Consider the following 19429-nt stretch of genomic DNA (forward strand, 5'->3'; position numbering starts at 1 on the left):
TTGTAACTACACGAATATGGGGATTTTGTTCAATTGGGCTTAATTTGGTAAAATTGACTTGTGAAATTGATTGATTATGTCATTATTTGATGATTTCTATCTAGTGTAATGATCAATTACTCAATTTGGTTAAATTTTTGAAAGTGGGTTTTCAAAATTTGGGATTTTTGTTATAAACTCTATGTTTAAGTCAATTCTTGGTTTTTAAAGTATAATTGGACCGTTCTCAATGCATTAGAGCATGCATCATGTGTTTATTTGTTCATGCATCATATGGAGCGATATTTTCAATTGTTGTTTTCTCTCTAACCTTGTCTGATGCAGTCTGCCCTTGGTTTTCTTTGTTTTCTTTCTTTGGTTTCTTTTTGTCTATCCTTTCCAATTCTTAGCATCATGGTTAGGAAGACTAGAGCTCATAGGAAACCCACCTATTCTTCTACTCCATCCTTTGAGAGTGATAGACTGAACATCTTTACATCAGTTTGGGCTAAGAGTAAGGTAGTGTTAGATGAGCTAGATTCAGAAATTAGGAGGAATATTGAGCATAGGGGCTGATTACCTTTGTTGGATATAAACCATCTTCCTCCAGCTATCTTGATTAGAGAGTTCTACTAGAACCTCTCTGTCCACTCCAATGATTCCAACACTCAGTATGTGATGAGTTGAATACTAGGTGAATATTATGTCATTATTCCTTCGGTAGTGGCCTCTACTCTTGGGGTGCCTAAGGTATAGTAGCCTGTGTACCCTTATGATGAGACACCTCCTCTTAATGATATTATGTTATATCTCACTGGTACTTCCATTCAGTGGGGTACTGATTCTCGAATTACCTCTCATGAGTTGACCAAGATTCATTACTTGTTTTTTAGGATTTCTTGTCATTCCATCTGGCCTATCTCTCACTTTCACATTGCACACCATTCCTATTGAGAGATGTGCATTTTTGTATGCCCTTGTGACAAATTCTCCTATGAATTTTCCTACTATTTTCATTCGAACCTTGGTTGAGGTTCATAAGAGTAGTTCTACTGCACATGGTCTTTTCGTCCCTATTTTTATTCATTGGATTTTGTTATATTTAGGATTAGAGGATTTTCCCGCATCTGAGCTAGTACACATTATAGCTCCCATAGGTGCCACCTTTCTTAGGCAGAGAGCTGCTTAGATGAGAGCTAGCTCTAAACGCCCTAATGTTGACTCTTCTTCGGGTGTTGCACTTCCTCCTCCTCCTTCTTTAGGTGACCCTACGGCTGAGGAGTATGTTGATCCCACTGCCGCAGTTGATCCTCCACCTTCTACTTCAAGTTATTCTAGCATTCGAAGTATGTTGGATACTGTCATGACCGTTTAGGCGGCTCATGGTCAGCTTTTGGTGGACATGCTCATGGAGCTTCAGGCATTGAGAGTGGATTTGGTGAGCATTCGGCGGTCTTCTCCACCACCTCCTTTTGATGATAAGTCTTAATTGCCCTTTGGCAATTCGTCACAAAAAGGGGGAGTATATATGGATGGAGATAGGGGGAGATTTTAATTTTTTGGAGCTTTGAAACTTTAGATTGTACCTAGGAGCTTCATGTTGTATTTTTTTTTTTTTTTTGGGCTCATGATGTATTTATCTTGATGTATTTATTTTTATGTGATGTACATGTTAGGGGGAGACATTATGTTTTTTATTTATTTCTGTTTCTTATTTCACATTGTGCTACATTGGCTATTGATATATATTATGAGGTTATTCATGATATATGTCTTTTATTTTATATTTTTGTGAAATCAAGAAGTTATTTTGTTTTACTTGTATTTTCCACACATGCATTTATGTGTTTGTTGAGTGTTTCAGGAATATACAAGTTGATTCAATCGTGCTGCTATCTACATTTGCAACTGATAGATAGTAGTTAGGTTGAATTGTTTTTGGTTAGGCAATTTTATCGTAATAGGCTATTTTGTAACTTTGAGCATTTTGTTTTATTATGTGTTTTGTCACGGATTGCCAAAGGGGGAGTTTGTTAAGTTCTAAGATTTTAGGATCTAAATGTATTAGAACTTCAATGTGTAATGTTGGCAAACCAAGATCAAAACATTTAGTCTAGATTTAGGCTGCTCAAAGTATGTTTATATGTAAAGTTGGAATCGAGTGTTTTGCAGGATTTATTGTGTAAATCTGCAAAGCTCGATTGATCGAAGCTTGTGCAGATTATTTTTTTGCAGAATTTCCAACTCAAGCCCAAGCCCATATGACGTGTAGGGTTTTATATTTTGCCTTAAGTATAAAAGGAAAAACCCTAGCCACGTTTTCAGATGGTTGTTTTATGCTGTGTGTAAGAATCTCTTATGAGATCTAGAGGTATTTGCCTTCATACATACTTGGGTTATCAAGATCAAGATTGATGTCGAGAGTTTAGTGATTGCTTCAATTGCTGCATAAAGAGCTTAAAGAAAACACAAGTGGGAGTACTTGTGATTGCTGTGAATCCAAGAAAGAAGTAATCCGTGGACTCGGAGCTATCATGTTGTTTTGGTAGTAAGTTTTTTACTTGAGGTAGCGATAAGATGTTAGTGGTCTAAGTCGCTATTGTAAAACTTCAATTCTTTCATAGTGGATCTGTTTTACCTTGAGGATAACTAGGTTAAATCTTTCCCAGATTTTTTATGGTTTGGTTTTTCTGGGATATCATATTGTTGTGTTCTTTATTTTCCGCATTGTTTACATGATATGATTTACTTGTGTTAACCTAAATTTGGATAATTTACCTAAGTAATCACTTGACTAAATAACTAGGTTAATCAACTTATGTTTTAAGAGGTCTAAAAACGTACAACTTTGAAAGAAAAATAGTGTTAATCATCATAGAAAACTTATCAAAGATAATTTTTGGGATTTAAAAGTATGCCAAGTTCTACTCGATAAATGATTGATTTAAAGTATTGATAAATAATTATTTGTGTCTTTCCTTTCGTTAACATTTAATCGACACTAATTTTAATTTTTCATTTCTTCTAAATTTTTTTAACAATATTTCATTAATTTAGTGTTGAATCTTATCATATTTTCATTATTGATTTTTTTTTTTTTTGGGGGTTTATAGGCCCCACAAAGCTGACATTCTGGATACGCCATTGGCCAAACAGGTTCATGAAAATTCAATTGGACTATTCCAAGAACCCATATAGGAAATCTATCACCAAACAGCACCCTTCTCAAATCAAAATCCTATTTCTAAACGTGTGTATTCCATTTTAATTTTCACCGACGACAATTTAATTTGTCAGATAATCCCTTTCTATTCCTTATAACATAAATTTATTCCTTCTAACATAACACACGTTTTTATTTTAATTTTTTTTCTTAGAGGCAAACACTGATCTAATATAATTGATGAATAATTAAGTTGAAAGGATATTTATTCTCCTTCTATCATATGAAGCTAATTAAATTTTGATGTTTTGATGAATTGTGACGAGACAAGATGAAGCAATTGGTACTCTAAATACATAGAGCCGCAAAATACTATCTTCAACCATTTCGGTTCCATTGATATCCGCATGATTGAAGATCGCATTATTTTGGCGAAATTTAGCTTCTTTTTATTTTTTATTTTTTTATTTTAATTTCTTGTCTAGAAAAAAAGAAAAAGACTACTATAACAAACCATTCTATCAATGGCAGAATAGTTTGTTGCCATGACTTTATACGCTCCGCGTAAAAAGTTGAATGTTAAGTGGCTCGCAGTAATTTCTTGGGTGATTAAGCGCATATGCCTAAAATCTTTACGAATAATCATATGTTCTAGATAAGACCTTGACTTGTTTGCTCGCATGTTCTAGATAAGACCTTAAATTTTATTTTGTGGTTTGGATTTACAAATCAAGATTTTAACCAAAAAAAAAAAAAAAAACAAAATAAGCAGGATTTGCATTGTCTGTAAAGTTGTTTCATGGACTGAGCTATTTTAGAAGATACCAAGAGTTTTGTAGTTTAAATTACACCTCTTAGTATTTTTAATGAAAATATCCAAGGTTCAATTCTCTATTCTGGCCCCCATTGTAACTAGCTAATTGTTAAAAAAAAAAAAAAAGGGTTGGCATTAACATGTCCGTTAGAAGCAAGGGAGTTAATACCGTACCGGAGACTGTACCGGTTTGGTCAGCGGTACTATATATTTCGGATACCGGTCAATACTGGTGTACCGTTTCGGATTTACCGCTATTTTTTATATTTATAAATATATATATATATATGTATGTATGTATGTGTATATTATAATAAATATAAAAGTTGTTTATATATATGTATGTGTGTGTGTGGGGTGAAAAAAATTGTGAGTGTATGTGAGTTCACATTTTCATCACTTATAACTCCTCACACGATAAATTATAACAAAAATTATTTAAAATGTTATAATATTAGCATTGTCTAAATATAAATTTGTTATAATACTGTGAGAATATGGCAATATACGTACATTATTGTCACATCATTTGGGCTCAAAGGCCAAAGCTGAAAAAAAGGGGTGGAAAGCTTTAACGTGGGAGCTCACCTTTTATTCAAAAATTAAAGGCTTTTCAATGTTTCCAATGCTTGGCAGCTGGTGGCAGTGTACTATAGTCACATGGAAAGCTTAGGAACTTCAAAAGCAAATACAAAACAAAGAAAGAGAAAGTAAGAAGAGAACCAGACCACATACATAGTTCAGCAAAAAAATAAAAGAGAGGGAGACGGACAGTCCGGCGGCAGAGAAGAAGAAGAAAAAAAGGTTCAGCAAAAAAAAAAAAGAGAGGGAGACGGACAGAGAAGAAAAAGAAAAAAAGGTTCGGCAAAAAAAAAAAAAAAAAGAGAGGGAGACGGACAGACCGACAGAGAAGAAGAAAAAAAGGAAAGAAGAAGAAGAAGAAGAAGAAGAACTGAAGAAGAAGTAGTTGCTTCACGGCGCAACCCTTGCTTTGTCATCGTCTTCTTCCTTTTCTCCTTTTTCTCTGTTTTCTTTCCTTACCAATGAGACTTTTCGTGTTTCGGCCGGTATTTATTTTCCGGCCGGAACACCCGGAATTCGCCGGTATGGCCGGTACAATGCCGGTACGTCCGGTATTAAATCCGGTACGAAATGAGGGGGGTAAGGGTACCGGTTCACCAGCCGGTACGGTATATACCGGCCGTACCGGCCGGTACGGTACGAGATCCTCTTCCCTGGTTAGAAGACAAGGAAACAATACTGCATATCTATTAGCTTTTAGCTTTGAGAAAATTGATGAATACAACTTTGCCATAATTTTGATGTGTTTGATTGAAGTGCTTGAAATAAAGTGGTAGATTCATATGAAGGTGATGAGTGGTTACTCATTATCTGCCATATCAAAATTATGACAAAAATTGTGGCACAAAAATGTGATCGAGAAGAAAATCTTAGTCAATTTATTAGCTAGATATAGCATATGCTGGATGGAGAATGCTCCAGACTTTTAACAATAACGTATTGACTCAGATGCAATGATGGAATAAAATACAAAACCCTTCCATTTTTTTCATTTTTAAATCTGTTGGCCGAGTATATGTTTTTTAAAGAGAAAAACTTGGTCAGAGTATAAATGATTCTTCCCCACCTCCACCAGAAAGTATGTTAGTGCATATATATATATATATATATATATGTTTAGTACAAGTGGTTAGTACTCTCAATGTTGCAATCAGCATATGCCACTTGTTGCAGCTTGAAAAAATGACTAAGCATCCAAGCAAGCAACCTGTTAAATTAGTGAGGCGGTATGTTAGTGCAGTTAACAATCGGTTGTAAATTTTGGTTACAAAGTTTAGTTGCTTTCATTTTATCTTCTTTCTTAGACTGTAAATATATTATTAGAGATATATTAGCCCAAGTACAATTTTTTTATACGTGCAAGTCAAGTCTCCTACTTTTACTAGAAGTATATTAAACATAGTTAATATTGTTAATCTAAGTTTTAGCTTACTATATATACATACACACACACACACACCATGTTATGGTTCATTGTAATACATGATTTGTACTATACTCTCATATATTAAATGTGTAACTCTTAAGGATTTCCTCTGTGGACATAAGCTATTAGGTTGAATCACATAACCTTTGGATTCTTGCGTTCTATACGTCATAAATCTTTGTGTTCTTGTGTTCTATACTTTATGATTCAACTTCCTCTTCTATTTTAGCATACTCAACGTGGTGTATCAATGATAATCTATTTCTATATCTATATCTATATCTATATATATAGCCAAAGTTCAAGAAAAAAAAATTCAATTGGATTCTCAATTTTGCGCTACGTATCCCATTTAATTTTTAATTTTGTACCAAGTGAATTATTGAGTGTAAAAATTGAAGATTCCAAATCCAATTCAAATCTAAATTGGATTTTAATTAGAGGCCAATTTTTCGCCACGTGTCCATCTAAGTTTTTAATTTTTGTAACAAATGAATTATTGGGTGTAAAAACCAAAATGTCTAAAACTAATTAAATTTTAGTGTGTGCGTGTGTGTGTATGTATGTGTGTATAATTTAAAAAGTTTAAACTAATACCATGTATAATTTAAACCGTATAATTATGATTATTTTTAATTGTACTTGTACATATACACGGGGCAACACACTAGTATTAATATGAACAAAGGCAAGCTATATAATTAATTAATGATAATAGTACAACTCCCCCCCCCCCCCCAAAGCTATATAATTAATTAATGATAATAGTACAACCCCCCCCCCCCCCCCTAAATTCAATTTCTCTTTGATATTTGTAAGGTTGAATTTAATCAACCATCTTGTTAGCTTTATTATGTGCCAAATTTGCTTGTATTTTAGCATTTAGTAACCCTGTATTTAGGTGGGATTCATGTAAGGGTAGTGAGTGAAAGAGTGTGAAGAAATGCTCAAGAAAGTGCAAGAATGCAAGGCTTCGCGTTTAGGACTTGCGGGTGACTCGCGATTGGCAAGCCGCCAAATTCAGTACACGAGTGAAGTGTGCGAGAAGATAAACAGTCGCGCCAGTAGGAGCACTATAGGACAAAAAGTCCAGCCTAGCTATTCTGTTAGCTTGCGGCTTGAACTCGCAACTCAGCCAAGTCGCAAGGCCAAGCCGCCAACCAGCTCTGTTTTGCAAAACCTGACTCTTCGTATTCCTATTTCACCCTAGTATAAATACCCCCTAAACCCACAAAATGTAGAGAGCTTCTAGAGAGAATTTTGAAAGAGAAACCCTAGAGAAAAACAAGATTGATTCATCCACAATCTTCACCTAAGAGACTCTTTAAATTCCTCTACTCTCTTTCTCTCCATTGATACATCCTTGAGAGGGTCTTTACCAAATCCTTTTCTCACCATACCCACATCTGTGAGAAGGTTTTTTTGGTGCTAAAAGAAGCAATTTGGAAGGGACCAATAATTATTGGTTGATGCTATGGGCTATAGCGGAATCCGGTAAGTTAGAGAAGAAAAAGGTTCAGCGCAACCTCGTTGGAGCAAGAAGCTTGGAGGGCTTAGGTACCTGGGTGGATTAGGTTTGGAGGGTATATTGCTATTCATGTATCCCAACTACATTTTTTAGTGAATTATTGACCACTTGGAGGGCGGCGAAGAGGTTTTACGCTGAGGGCTTCGGTTTCCTCTTCGATAACACATCGCTGTGTTGTCTTTGTGTTTGCATCTCTCTTCCCTTAATCTTTACCATTTAATTTCTGTTGTGGATATGATTTTAATTGGTTTAGATTGTTTATCAATTCTGTTATAAGTTTGTTATAATTTTTCGCACATACATTGTTTGATATAAAGCTTGAATTTGTAATTTGTTGTTTAGGGGTCGAAACGTTCATAGTGTTTTCAACACTATGTGAAATTTCAATTGGTATTAGAGCAGGTGCACTTATTGTGGTTTAAACACCATAGTGCGATCCTTGACCCCACATTAAGATGGATAGGTCTCAATCTCTAAATGTGCCACCATTTTTTTATGGTAATAATTATGCATTTTGGAAAGTCCGAATAAGGGCATTTTTGTGTTCTATTGATGATGCTGTGTGGGATGCAGTTGAAGTAGGTTGGACTAAACTGGAGGCTGCCAAATCCACTTGGGATAAGGCAGCACTTGCAGTGGTTAATGCTAATAGTAAAACCTTGAATGCTATTTTTTGTGGTGTCTCTCTAGAAGAATTTCACAGGATTTCATATATCACTATTGTTAAGGAAGCATGGTAGATTCTGGAAACTACTTATGAAGGAACAAAGAAAATGAGAGACACCAAACTACTGATGTTGACCACTTGCTTTGAGGAGCTCAAGATGAGCGAGGATGAGTCATTTAACTCTTTTTATAGCAAGTTGAATGAGGTGGTCTTCGGCAAATTTAATTTGGGAGAAAAGACGAAGGATTCTAAAATAGTAAGGAAGATCCTTCGGTCACTGCCGGAAAGCTTTCGTGCCAAAGAAACGACTATTGAAGAGAGCAAATATCTGGACAACATCAAAGTTCAAGAGTTGGTTGGCTCATTGCAGACATATGAATTGTCACTGCCTACACAAAAGAAAAGCAAATCTCTTGCTCTTAAGACAATTGATGAGAGGGTAGTATCTCATGATTCTTCAGAAGAAGATGTTGTAGATAAAGATGTGGCTTACCTTGTGAAAAACTTCTGGAAGTTCTTAAAACTTAAGAACAGTGGGAAACCTGGTGACAAAGGGAAATTTCATAATTTTGGGAAGGAGAAAAGGGAATTCAGAAGGAAAGATGGTAGAGAACCTCAATCTTCACAGGAAATTACGTGCTTTGAATGCAACGGACACGGACATTTCAAGAAAGAATGTCCCAATTATTTGAAATCAAAAAGGAAGGTCTATGCCACTACTCTAAGTGACTCAGATTCATCAAATTCTGATTCTGAAGAGAGCTATGATGGAGAAGGAATCTACTCCGCGTTTATGACAATTGCTCATGTAGAGTCCTTGGAAGACCTAAAAAAACTTATACAAGAACTCGGGGAGCACAGTGATGAAGAATCAATGGGAATTGTTGAAGAATCAGATGCTGAAGAAGACGAAAGCACAACTAGTCTCCAAGAGAACTACAACTCATTTCTTGAGAAGTCTGGAGAATACACAAGGGTGGCCAAGGCTGCTGTGAAGAGGATGAAGAAAGTAGAGGAGGACTATCAAAGTCTCCGAGCACGGCATAAGGAGGCAAAGTGTGAAATAGAAATGCTGAATGGAGAGCTGATCGAAGCATATGCTAAGATAAAGTTTCTCGAGCATGAAGTGCTTCAAGCAAATGCTAAGGTAGACCGTGTCTCCTCCAAGAAACTCAATGAAATGCTTGCTTATCAAAAATCAGTCTCAGACAAGTCTGGAGTGGGATATACCAGAGAGAGTAGCTCATCAACCAATGTCACCAAAGAAGTGGGGTTTGTGAAGGCCAAAGAGCCAATTGTAGAAGAGTCTATTCCTGATAAAGTTAAGACTGAAAAGAAGAAAAATGTGGCTGATCAACGGGTGTTTAATACATTCCGTAATCCATCAAAAGCCAAACATGAAGCTAGAGGAAGATCACTTCCAAGATTATAACGGGGTCCTAGAACGAATCATATTTGTCATTATTGTGGATTGCAAGGACATACCAGACCCAACTGTTATAAGCTGAGAGCGTTAAACAATGCAAGCGCTCCTCGATCACGAGGAAGAAGAAATGACAAGAGATCTTAGGGTGGTGAGCAACTAAGAAGTCAAAACCGTGATCCCAAAATGATGGACATGATGAAGATGATCGGTGTCTTCATAAATTGCTTGGAAAGCTTCACAAGAAGGTTTGACAGTCCTAACTTTCATACCCAATCCGTTAAGGATATCATCCCAAATGCACGTATCGTGTGGGTGATGAAGGGTACTCATGCATAAGCATTATAACATGTCCATGCATCAATTCTTCGTATGCTTTATGATTATGTTTGGTAGTATGCTTTTTGCTTTTGAGTGTTGAGAATTTGTTTGTTTATTTGTTTCATTTTAAAATGTTTTTACATTTTTGTTGATCAATCTTTTCTTGCTTTTATGTCAAAAATCCAAAAACATATAAAAAGTAGAAAATCCAAAAAGTTTGATCGACTTTGTTGAGCATTGTCTCAAAGCATGTTTTGCATTGTACCTTTGTACTAATGGCTTTATGCATCTACGAGCTTAGCTTGTCTCATATGCACTCATATCTTTGTGGGAGAAATCTTGAAATCTATGTGACTGTTGTAAATAGATCTTCAACCTTATCATGAATAATTAGTTAATGGTTTTGTTGATCTTGAGACATGCATAGACTTGTGCCTAGATATCTTCCCACTTTTATTTTATTGTTTTTAATTAAAGAGCTCACCAAATATAAATTTCCAAATGAAAAAAGATATTGAACTGCAAAAGCCTGTCGCACATACTAGTATTTGACTAGGAAAAAGGAAAAGCGACCAAAATAAAATGTATGATGCCCAAAAAGCCAAAGGCTAACTCATCAAATTGAAATATTGAAAATTTCAGGTATTGATCTCACAATGAGATGTATTGCTTCAAAATGATCAAATGATATGATGTATATGGAGTCAAATGAAAAGTTTCAAAAAAATGTTCTCAAATTTATGTGGGAGGTCATATATGCATATTTCTATAATTGAGATGGGACACATTATCTAGTGCTAGTTGTGTATGCCTTGATTGAATTGATCATTGAAGTTTCATATTAGACTAAGGACTATCTCATTTTTTATAAGGACTATCTCATTTTTGATATTCACACACAACACATAAGTCTATGTTCAATGAATGTCATATTCATTTGTTTTATTGTACTTGTTTAAATATGTTTTCACAAGCTCAACCTTTGTTGATCAAACATAAAAAGATTTTTGAGTATTTTAGCTTGTTTTTGGAAAGTATTTTGTTTTTACAAAAATGTCAAAAATTTCAAAAACAGTATTGCCCTGTTTTGGTGACTCAGTCGTGGGTTGGTCTAGTCGTATGTCCCAGTCACGAGCCCACTCTGAGATTTTTCGTGGCTTACTGGCGAGTCAAGGTCTCAGTCGCAAAAAATACTTAGAAAATTTTTCAAAATTTGAATTTTTATGATTTTCGTGACTTAGTGTGGCGACTTGTTCGCGGGTGAAAGGTCCAGTCGCGAGGGGTATATAGAGATTTTCGCAGCTCCCCTGGCGACTGTCTCGCAGGTAGACCTTCCAGTCATGAAAAATACTTAAAAAAATTTTCAGGAATCTTAACTTCAATGTGTTTTGCGGCTTACTTGGCGACTGACTAACAACTTGACCTAGTCGCGAAAAATGCGTGTTTTGCGTTTTAAGGACAGTTTTTCAAAATCTTTACAGTTTTCCCTTGAATTTTTGTGACTGTTCATTGTCTTCCCCATTTCTCTCTCTCAAACACTCTGAGTGTCTCTTCACAAAGCATCCATTTTTGCATCATTTCTACTCCAATCTTTTCTCTTTCTCATTTCATAGTTCATGATTTGAGCATTTTTTTTCTTGTTTTATGTGTTGCCATTGGGATTTGAGATACATTGTGTTCTTACATGGTTTTGGTTTATCTTTGTTGAGTGTTCTTGGTGAAGTGTTGGTGTTTTTGTGTGTTAGATGCTCCTCTATGTTGGGTTTCCTATATATGCTGTTCTATTCAGTTCATTTCATGGTAAATAGTCACAATGATAGTTATCTGTGACAGTGCAATGTTCTGTGATCATTTCCTACTGTGTTGTTACTGAGCAATCATCATTTTTGGTCACCATTTTCCTAGTACTGTTTTGGTCTATGGTCTGTGTTTATGTCATATCAATCTTTGATCTTTTCTGCTTAATCATTTTTTCAACTAACTTGACTCTAAGCATATTGGGTTCCATGTTTTGGGTTTTTGCTCTTGGCTCTCTGCTGTGTGTCCTATTTTCTGCAGATGTCACGTCGTTTCGCTAAAGGAAAAGACATTATAATTAATGGTCCATCCCCTGTTGCTAAGCGGACTCGTTGCTTGACTCAGTCATCTCGAGATTCAGATATTGAGAAATTCAGGACTCCAACTGATTCACAAACCTATTCAGATGTATTTATGAAAGCTCTGACAATTATGGAATGAGTAGTACAATTTGATTCCTTGGGAACAACATTTATCCCTAGGATTTTTGAAACAAGAGATTGGGCTGGTATGTTCGGGAATTTTGTAGATCCAGTTGAGGAATTGGTTAAGGAATTCTATTCCAATGCTAGATACACCGGAGTAGAGTTGAAATGTTGGGTACGAGGAATGGAATTCTTCATTAATCCAGACTACATTGCAAAGGTTCTTCCCATCATAAGACCCGAAAATGTGGACACCACTCCATGTGATGACAAAGTACTCAAGGCTCAAGATATTCTTCAAGTTCTTTGAACTGATCATGAAGTTGTCAACAAGGGAACCTCTATAGGCACTAGACAGTTTTCACTTGAACTGATGACTTTGAAGTTGATCATGTTCTCCAACCTATACCCATTGTCTAACACCGCCTTCATCAATCTTGGAAGAGCACAATTTCTCTGTGATCTCATTATCGGTGTACCGATTGATATATGTGCCCACATATTTCAAACCATCAGGAAAGCAGCAGCTTGATCAGCAGCCCGAACTTGCCTTCCTTTTTGCAGTCCTATTATGAAGATTTTGGTTCGTGAAGGTGTTCATTCATCGTCAGATGGAAAGATTATACCGCGTTCTAGACCAATATCTATGATGACCCTTCATGCAAGCAAGAGTCATTCATCTAGAACACCTAAGAGTGAGCTATCCACCTATGAAACTCCAACTGCTCATGCTTCAGTTACGCCTGTGCAATCAACTGGCACTCCATCTGTTCCCCCTGGATTTCAAACTCCAAAGCAAAGTTACTTCATTGAAAAGATGCTTCATTAGATTTCTAATTTGGAACGGCTTCTTCACTCTATCAACAACCAAACTCAAATGCATCTCACAACTATTGAGACCCAACTGGATGCTATACAGCAAAAGCTCAAAGATAGCCTTTAGCTATTCCTACCAAAAAGGGGGAGAGCAGCACATAGAAAGGTGGAGAGCAGCACAAGAATGAGAAGGAGTGTGCATAGTGAAAGGGGGAGTTGTGTTGATATACACTCACACACTCCTATGTGGTAGGAATGGCAACAGGTCGGGTTCGGGCTGGGTTTTTCCATACCCAAACCCGACCCACAGGGCAAGACCCATGGCCCAGACCCGGCCCGTTTAGGGTTTCGAGTTTTTTTTTTCGGGCCCGAACCCGCCCCAACCAGGCCCCGTTTAGGAATTGGGCCCAATTTGTGGCCCAACCAAAAAAAAAAAAAATTAAGCCCAGATTTTTCCCAGATTTTGCCTACGTTAAGCCTGCATTAACAAATCATATAAACGTGTAAACTTTTCTATATGGCCAATTTGGATGTCTTCTCCTCAAAATCCTCATTATACAATAAATCATTTACCAAAAAATGTCTAAGCAACCTAGCATTTTACTTAATAGAGCACTAACAGGTTTTGCTTTTCACAATAAATCATCTTTTGATATTGACACATTCTTGGTCTAAGAATATTCTTAAGACCATCCGAATTCTAAAAATAATTCCTTCAAAAATCCTAAAAAAGAGCAATTCAAGGTTCAAACAGTGACAAACTAAAAAAAAAAACTAATCATAAATCAATAAATCACCTATTAATTATAAATCTATAAATCAATAAACCATAACTAATATCATAATCATAATTCAATAAATCATAACTAAGATTTTAAATCAATAAATTACCTAGCTAAGATAACCATTTAATCATTAATCAACAAAATCATAACTAAAATCACCGGCTAAACATAAAAATAAAATAAATTCAACAAGTCCAAGAAATAAGTATCAAAAGTCCAACGAGTCCAAGAAATTAAAAAGCAACAAAATATATCCCACAAGTTTAGAATAATTACAAACCAACAAATTAATCCAACAAGTCTAAGAAAATAAAAAAGTTACTAAATTAATACAAAATGTTTAATCTTCATCATCTATGATACAACTCCCATCAATTGTGGCACAACTCACATCATCTTCATTTGGCTCCGCACATCATCAAGAATGAATTGAAATGTACTATCTTCAGATATAGTTGAAGAACCTACAACAACAATGAATTAAAAAATGGAATAAACTTCATCAAATTGTAACTAGCAAATATAAAAACACAATTTTGATTTTATAAATAGAAATTAGACAATTGCTAACCGTTGATTTCACTCCATAACCAATTCTGAGCACTCATCATTGCCTCTATAGTCTTTGGATGTAGCCTACTACGATGTGAACTTAAAAGTCTCCCACTAATGCTAAAGGCAGCTTTTGAAGCAACAGTTGTGACGGGAATGGCTAAAATATCTCTTGCAATCCTTTGTAAAGTAGGATACTTGAGACCATTACTTTTCCACCATGCCAAAATATCAAAGTCTTCACTCCTCTTCAACACTCCCTCATCAATGAAATGATCAAATTCCATTCTACCACTCCCATGTTTCTTTGAACTACTTGAGCTATTGTTCACAAACCCATCAAACCTTGACATTGACCCAATTAACCTAAATTTTATTTGTGCCACTTGATTTGAAGTACTTGCAGGCATATGAGAACTTCCTTCATTACCTACAGGAGACTTATCTACATCTCCGTACTCATCAAGCAAATCATAACAAAGATTCTTAATTTTTTCAATCTCCAAATTAGAATTATCACCATAAATGTTAGGATAATAAAACTCCAATAACTTCATCTTATATCTTAGATCTAAGATAGCAGCAACAGCCATAACAACACTAACATTAGCCCAATAAGAATTAAATTTAGCAAGCATGCTTTCTGCCATCGTACTTATCATCTCACTTGAAGACAAACTCCATTCATTCAATGTAATTTTCAACTCACACACCAAAGCAAAATACATATTAGTTGTGGAGTGCCTACGACCAGAGAAAAACTCAGTCAGACTATGAAATAAATCCAACCTTTCACAAATATCTTTGGCTACCTCCCAATCATGATCATATGGCAAACAAGTATAAGATATTTCACGTTTAGCCAAACGCGAGAAAACATCTTTATAAATCAATGCAGTAGAAAGCATTAAGTAAGTTGAATTCCAACGAGTTTTACAATCTAAGAATAACTCTTTGGTGTATTGAACACGCAATTGACATACATTGTCTTCAAATTTTTGCCTCCTTTTTGGTGATCCAGTCCAATAAATCACACTATCACGAATCCTTTCAATACCATCACCAATAAGAGAAAACCCATCTTGAACAATCAAATTCAAAATATCTGCAGCACACCTCATATGCAACATAGACCTACCCAACATAATAGAACTAGTATCAAGCTTATTCAAGAGAAGTTTTATCATAGCATCATTAGTACTACAATTATCTACGGTTATTGTGGACAACTTCCTATCAATATTCCACTCTAAAAAACAATCAACAAGGACTTCAGCAAGAACATCTTTCGTGTGTGGAGAAGGAACATAAACAAACCTAGAAAAATAATAGGAATAATTATAACATAACTAAATAAACATTCAATTTAACATAACTCAATAAACATTCTAAATGTAAAGTCTTTAACATTCAATTTATAAATAAAAAAATTACCTTAAAACCCGGCTTTGCAACGTCCAAGTATGGTCAATAAAACGTGCGGTAATGACCATAAACCCTCTCTTTTTGTTACTTGAAGTCCACATGTCAGTTTTAATTTCCATCCTACTTCCATTCTTGTTCGTGATCTTCAAAGCTTTCTCCCTCTCATTATCATAGATTTTAAGAATGTCACTCTTTAAAGTATTTCTTGTGACAAGTTTAAACATAGGTTGAAGATCAGTCACAAATTCTCTAAACCCAATGTGATCAACAATTGAAAGGGGATATTTATGTAAGATGACCATTCAAGCAAGTTTATTCCTCACTCTGGCTTGATCAAATTAGTAAGTATTTAAACTCGTAGTTCCATCCACCTTATTTTGTTGTTTAATTAAAACTTGTTGTCGTATATCTTTATACTTCATCCGTGGACATCTTACCAAATGATTACGCAAATGAGTTGTACCTTGGCTAGGATCACCCAAGTAAAGTTTGCCACAATGATGGCACTGAGCTTTAACTTTTTCTTCAACTTTCTTCCTTGTAAAATGAGTCCAAACATCTGAGGTATTCTTTCTTTTTTTACTTGTATCCAAGTCCTCATTTGTAGGCTCTTGCTCTCTCTCTTCCTCTGTCCTTGGACTCCCTTGACTCCCTTCTTGTTCCTCTACCTCTATGTCTACCATCGAGGATTTCGGACTCCTAATTGATTCAGAAGTTTGGGAGTTAGAATCAAAACAAATTATTACAAATTTATTATTACACATACTCATTAATTAATAGGAACAAATTCATAATTACACAAATTCACAAATTAAACATGATTAACAACAAATTCAAACACTTACTCGTTGTTTAATGGGCATAAAGGTGATGGTGATCCTGAGGGTGAGCTGCCAAGTGACAATGGCGAGGGTGATTGTGAAAATGGTAAAGGAGACCGCATAGTTGGCAAGGGACAATGTCCGGTTCTTAAGGGAGAGCTACTTGGCGAGGAAGAGCTAGATTTGTTTGTGTTTGTGTCTTCCATCTTCGTTTTAGGCTCTGCATTCCCAACAAACACAAAAACAAATATTTCATTACCATTGTCATCACAACCCAAACAATATTTAACAAACCCAATAATAGTATATCGCCACAAACACCTTAACTCATAAACCAAACCCTCAACAACAACAAAGCAAGTAGCAAGGCATGGAAGCAAACTAAAGTGCCTAATTTTTGGTGATATGAGCTTTCGTTGTATTTACATTAGGCATGCTTGAATTTGTACACGCAGATGACATGCTTGAATGTGTTTACATTAAGCACATGTACACATCATTTTGTTCATAAAAGCATAAACAGATGACAGAACACAAGACACACACAAATACACATGTTCATGTTCTGACACACACACCCAATGCATCCAATCAAACACACTGCTATAATAGACCCCAAACCCAATCCCCACAGAAACAACCAAACACCAAACACGCATGATGGAAATTATAATTATTTTTTATCCATCCAAAAATTTCCATCCTGCAAATCAATCAAAGCTTAAGCTTTTTAGACATTTGGTTTATCAAACACTTATACCAAATACTATGGCCATTGCTAGTAATATCATTATTCATCAAATTAGCAAAAATGCAAACACTTTCTGCAATCACTGAACTTGATCCAGGTTATATAACAGGTATGTGTTTACTTCTTTTATACCGTCTTCTATATGGGATATTTTAATCATAGTTTGCTTCCTTTAATACCTGTGTGTGTGTGTGTGTGTGTGTGTGTGTTTTTACATAAATCAGTTATTGAAATCAAAATTTGGTAAACATGAAAACAAAGTAACAACTAACAAGTTTCAACACAAAAAAAGAAAAATATATATATATATATATAAGCTAAAGGGATGTAGCATATTTTTTGGTGTTTCTTCTTGAACCCGAATTTTTTTTTTCCTTCTATCCCATTTTTTCCAAAATTTTGGGGTCACCCTCTCTGAAAGTTACAAAGCAAGCCCAATACTCATAAAATGGTCCTAGATTACACCCAAAAAATCAAAAATCAAAAACCAACACAACCCCAACCCAACCCAACCCATTTACTGTTTATAACTAACTAGTAACTAGTACTATATATCATACACATAGCACAACTCACACATCTCTCATTCTATCTGTCTTTAAAATCCGAGAAACCCAACACCATCAATAAAGGTATCTTTTCAAGTAAATACCTGAAGAAAAGCTGATCCTCTCCGATTTGGCTGAAGCTGATCCTCTCTGATTTGGCTAAAGGCTGAAGCTGAATAGCTGATCCTTTCCGATTTGGTCAAGCCTGAAGAAAAACGACGACGACTTCGATTTGGTCAAGCCTAAAGAAAAACGGCGACAGCTCGAGGGTGGGGTTTTGTGACGATGGTGGTGAGGCAGCGGATTTGTGGGTTGTGGTGTTGTGATTTGGTGGTTGGGTGTCTCGCCGTCTGAGTTTTGGTAGTGTTCACGGTGGTAGTTTGAGATAGAGTGAGGCTGAGGGAGTGTGGGACTGTCGGATTGAGAGGGAGGGATAAGGGAGGCTGCTGAGTGCTGAAGAGTGCAGAAGAAATGGGGATTAGGGTTAGATCATTTTAGGTATATATATATATTAGGGTATTTTAGTAATTTCAATGAACCGGGTTTTTACCGGGCCGGGTTTCAGATCAGGAATCGGGTCGGGTCTCGAGTTTTTTCTATAAAACCCGGACTCGACCCGAACCCGCTTCGGGTTTTTTTTTTTAAACCCATACCCGACCATATTCCTAATTGGACCGAGTAAAACCTGGCCCATTAGGGTCGGGCCGGGCATAAATTGCCATCCCTACTGTGTGGATATGTTTATATTTTCTCTTTTGGAAAACTTGTGATTATCTGGTACACTTATATATTTCCTAAAATATATCTTAATATCTTAAGTTTGATTTAAAATACTTTCATTTCATTGTTTTCAAGGTTCTATCATTATGGTGTTACCAAACAAATTAATAGTTTTTAGGTTTTAAAGATTTTGGAATTTATGTATTTAGAACTCTAATGTGTAATGTTGGCAAACTATGATCAAAACAGGTTGCTTAGTCTTGTTTATACTAGCTCAAAGTTGTGTTTGTTATGTAAAGTTGGAATCGAGTTGATGCAGAATTCACTATACATTTCAGCCTAGCTCAATTGATCAAAACTTAGGCTTGATCAATTGAAAATTGGGCAAAATGCGTTTTTACTGCATAATTCCAACTCAGCCCTAACTCCTAAAACGTTTAGGGTTTTATGTTTTTGTCATAGGTATATAAGGCAAACCCTATCCACGTTTTAAAGGTTTCTCATATTGCAGTTTGTGTGAATCTCTTGTGAGATCTGTGAGGAGCTTTCCTTCACACAAGCTTAGGATTATCAAGGAGGAGATCTCTTTAAGAACTTGATGATCATTCAGTTGCTGTCATGAGAACTTAAAGATATATAAGCGGGTGTGCTTGTATTTGCTGGAGAATCCAAGAAAGAAGGAGTCTGTGGTATCGGAGCTTGCACGTGGTCGTGTCAGTAAGTTCTTATTGGTGGGTAGCAATAGAATGTTAGTGGTCTAAATTCTATTGTAAAACTTCAATTCTTTCTATAGTGGATTCAAGTTTACCTTGAGGATAGCCAGGTTAAATCCTCCCCAAGTTTTTTACCGGTTTGGTTTCTTAGGTCATCATATCTTTGTGTTATT

At 35.7% G+C, this 19429-nt stretch overlaps 1 protein-coding gene across 1 annotated transcript; it reads right to left on the reverse strand.

Moving 5' to 3' along the window:
- Positions 1 to 14113: 14113 nt before the first annotated feature.
- On the reverse strand, positions 14114 to 15465 carry LOC112027299 (zinc finger BED domain-containing protein RICESLEEPER 2-like). The gene is made up of 2 exons (XM_065763480.1): positions 14298 to 15465; positions 14114 to 14190 (listed from the first exon to the last, which is right to left on the reverse strand). The coding sequence occupies exons 1-2, from the start codon at positions 15463 to 15465 to the stop codon at positions 14114 to 14116; spliced, it is 1245 nt and encodes a 414-aa protein (XP_065619552.1).
- Positions 15466 to 19429: the final 3964 nt, after the last annotated feature.

This window comes from Quercus suber, unplaced genomic scaffold, assembly GCF_002906115.3.
Source record: "Quercus suber isolate HL8 unplaced genomic scaffold, Cork oak 2.0 scaffold_21, whole genome shotgun sequence".
Lineage (NCBI taxonomy): Eukaryota > Viridiplantae > Streptophyta > Magnoliopsida > Fagales > Fagaceae > Quercus > Quercus suber.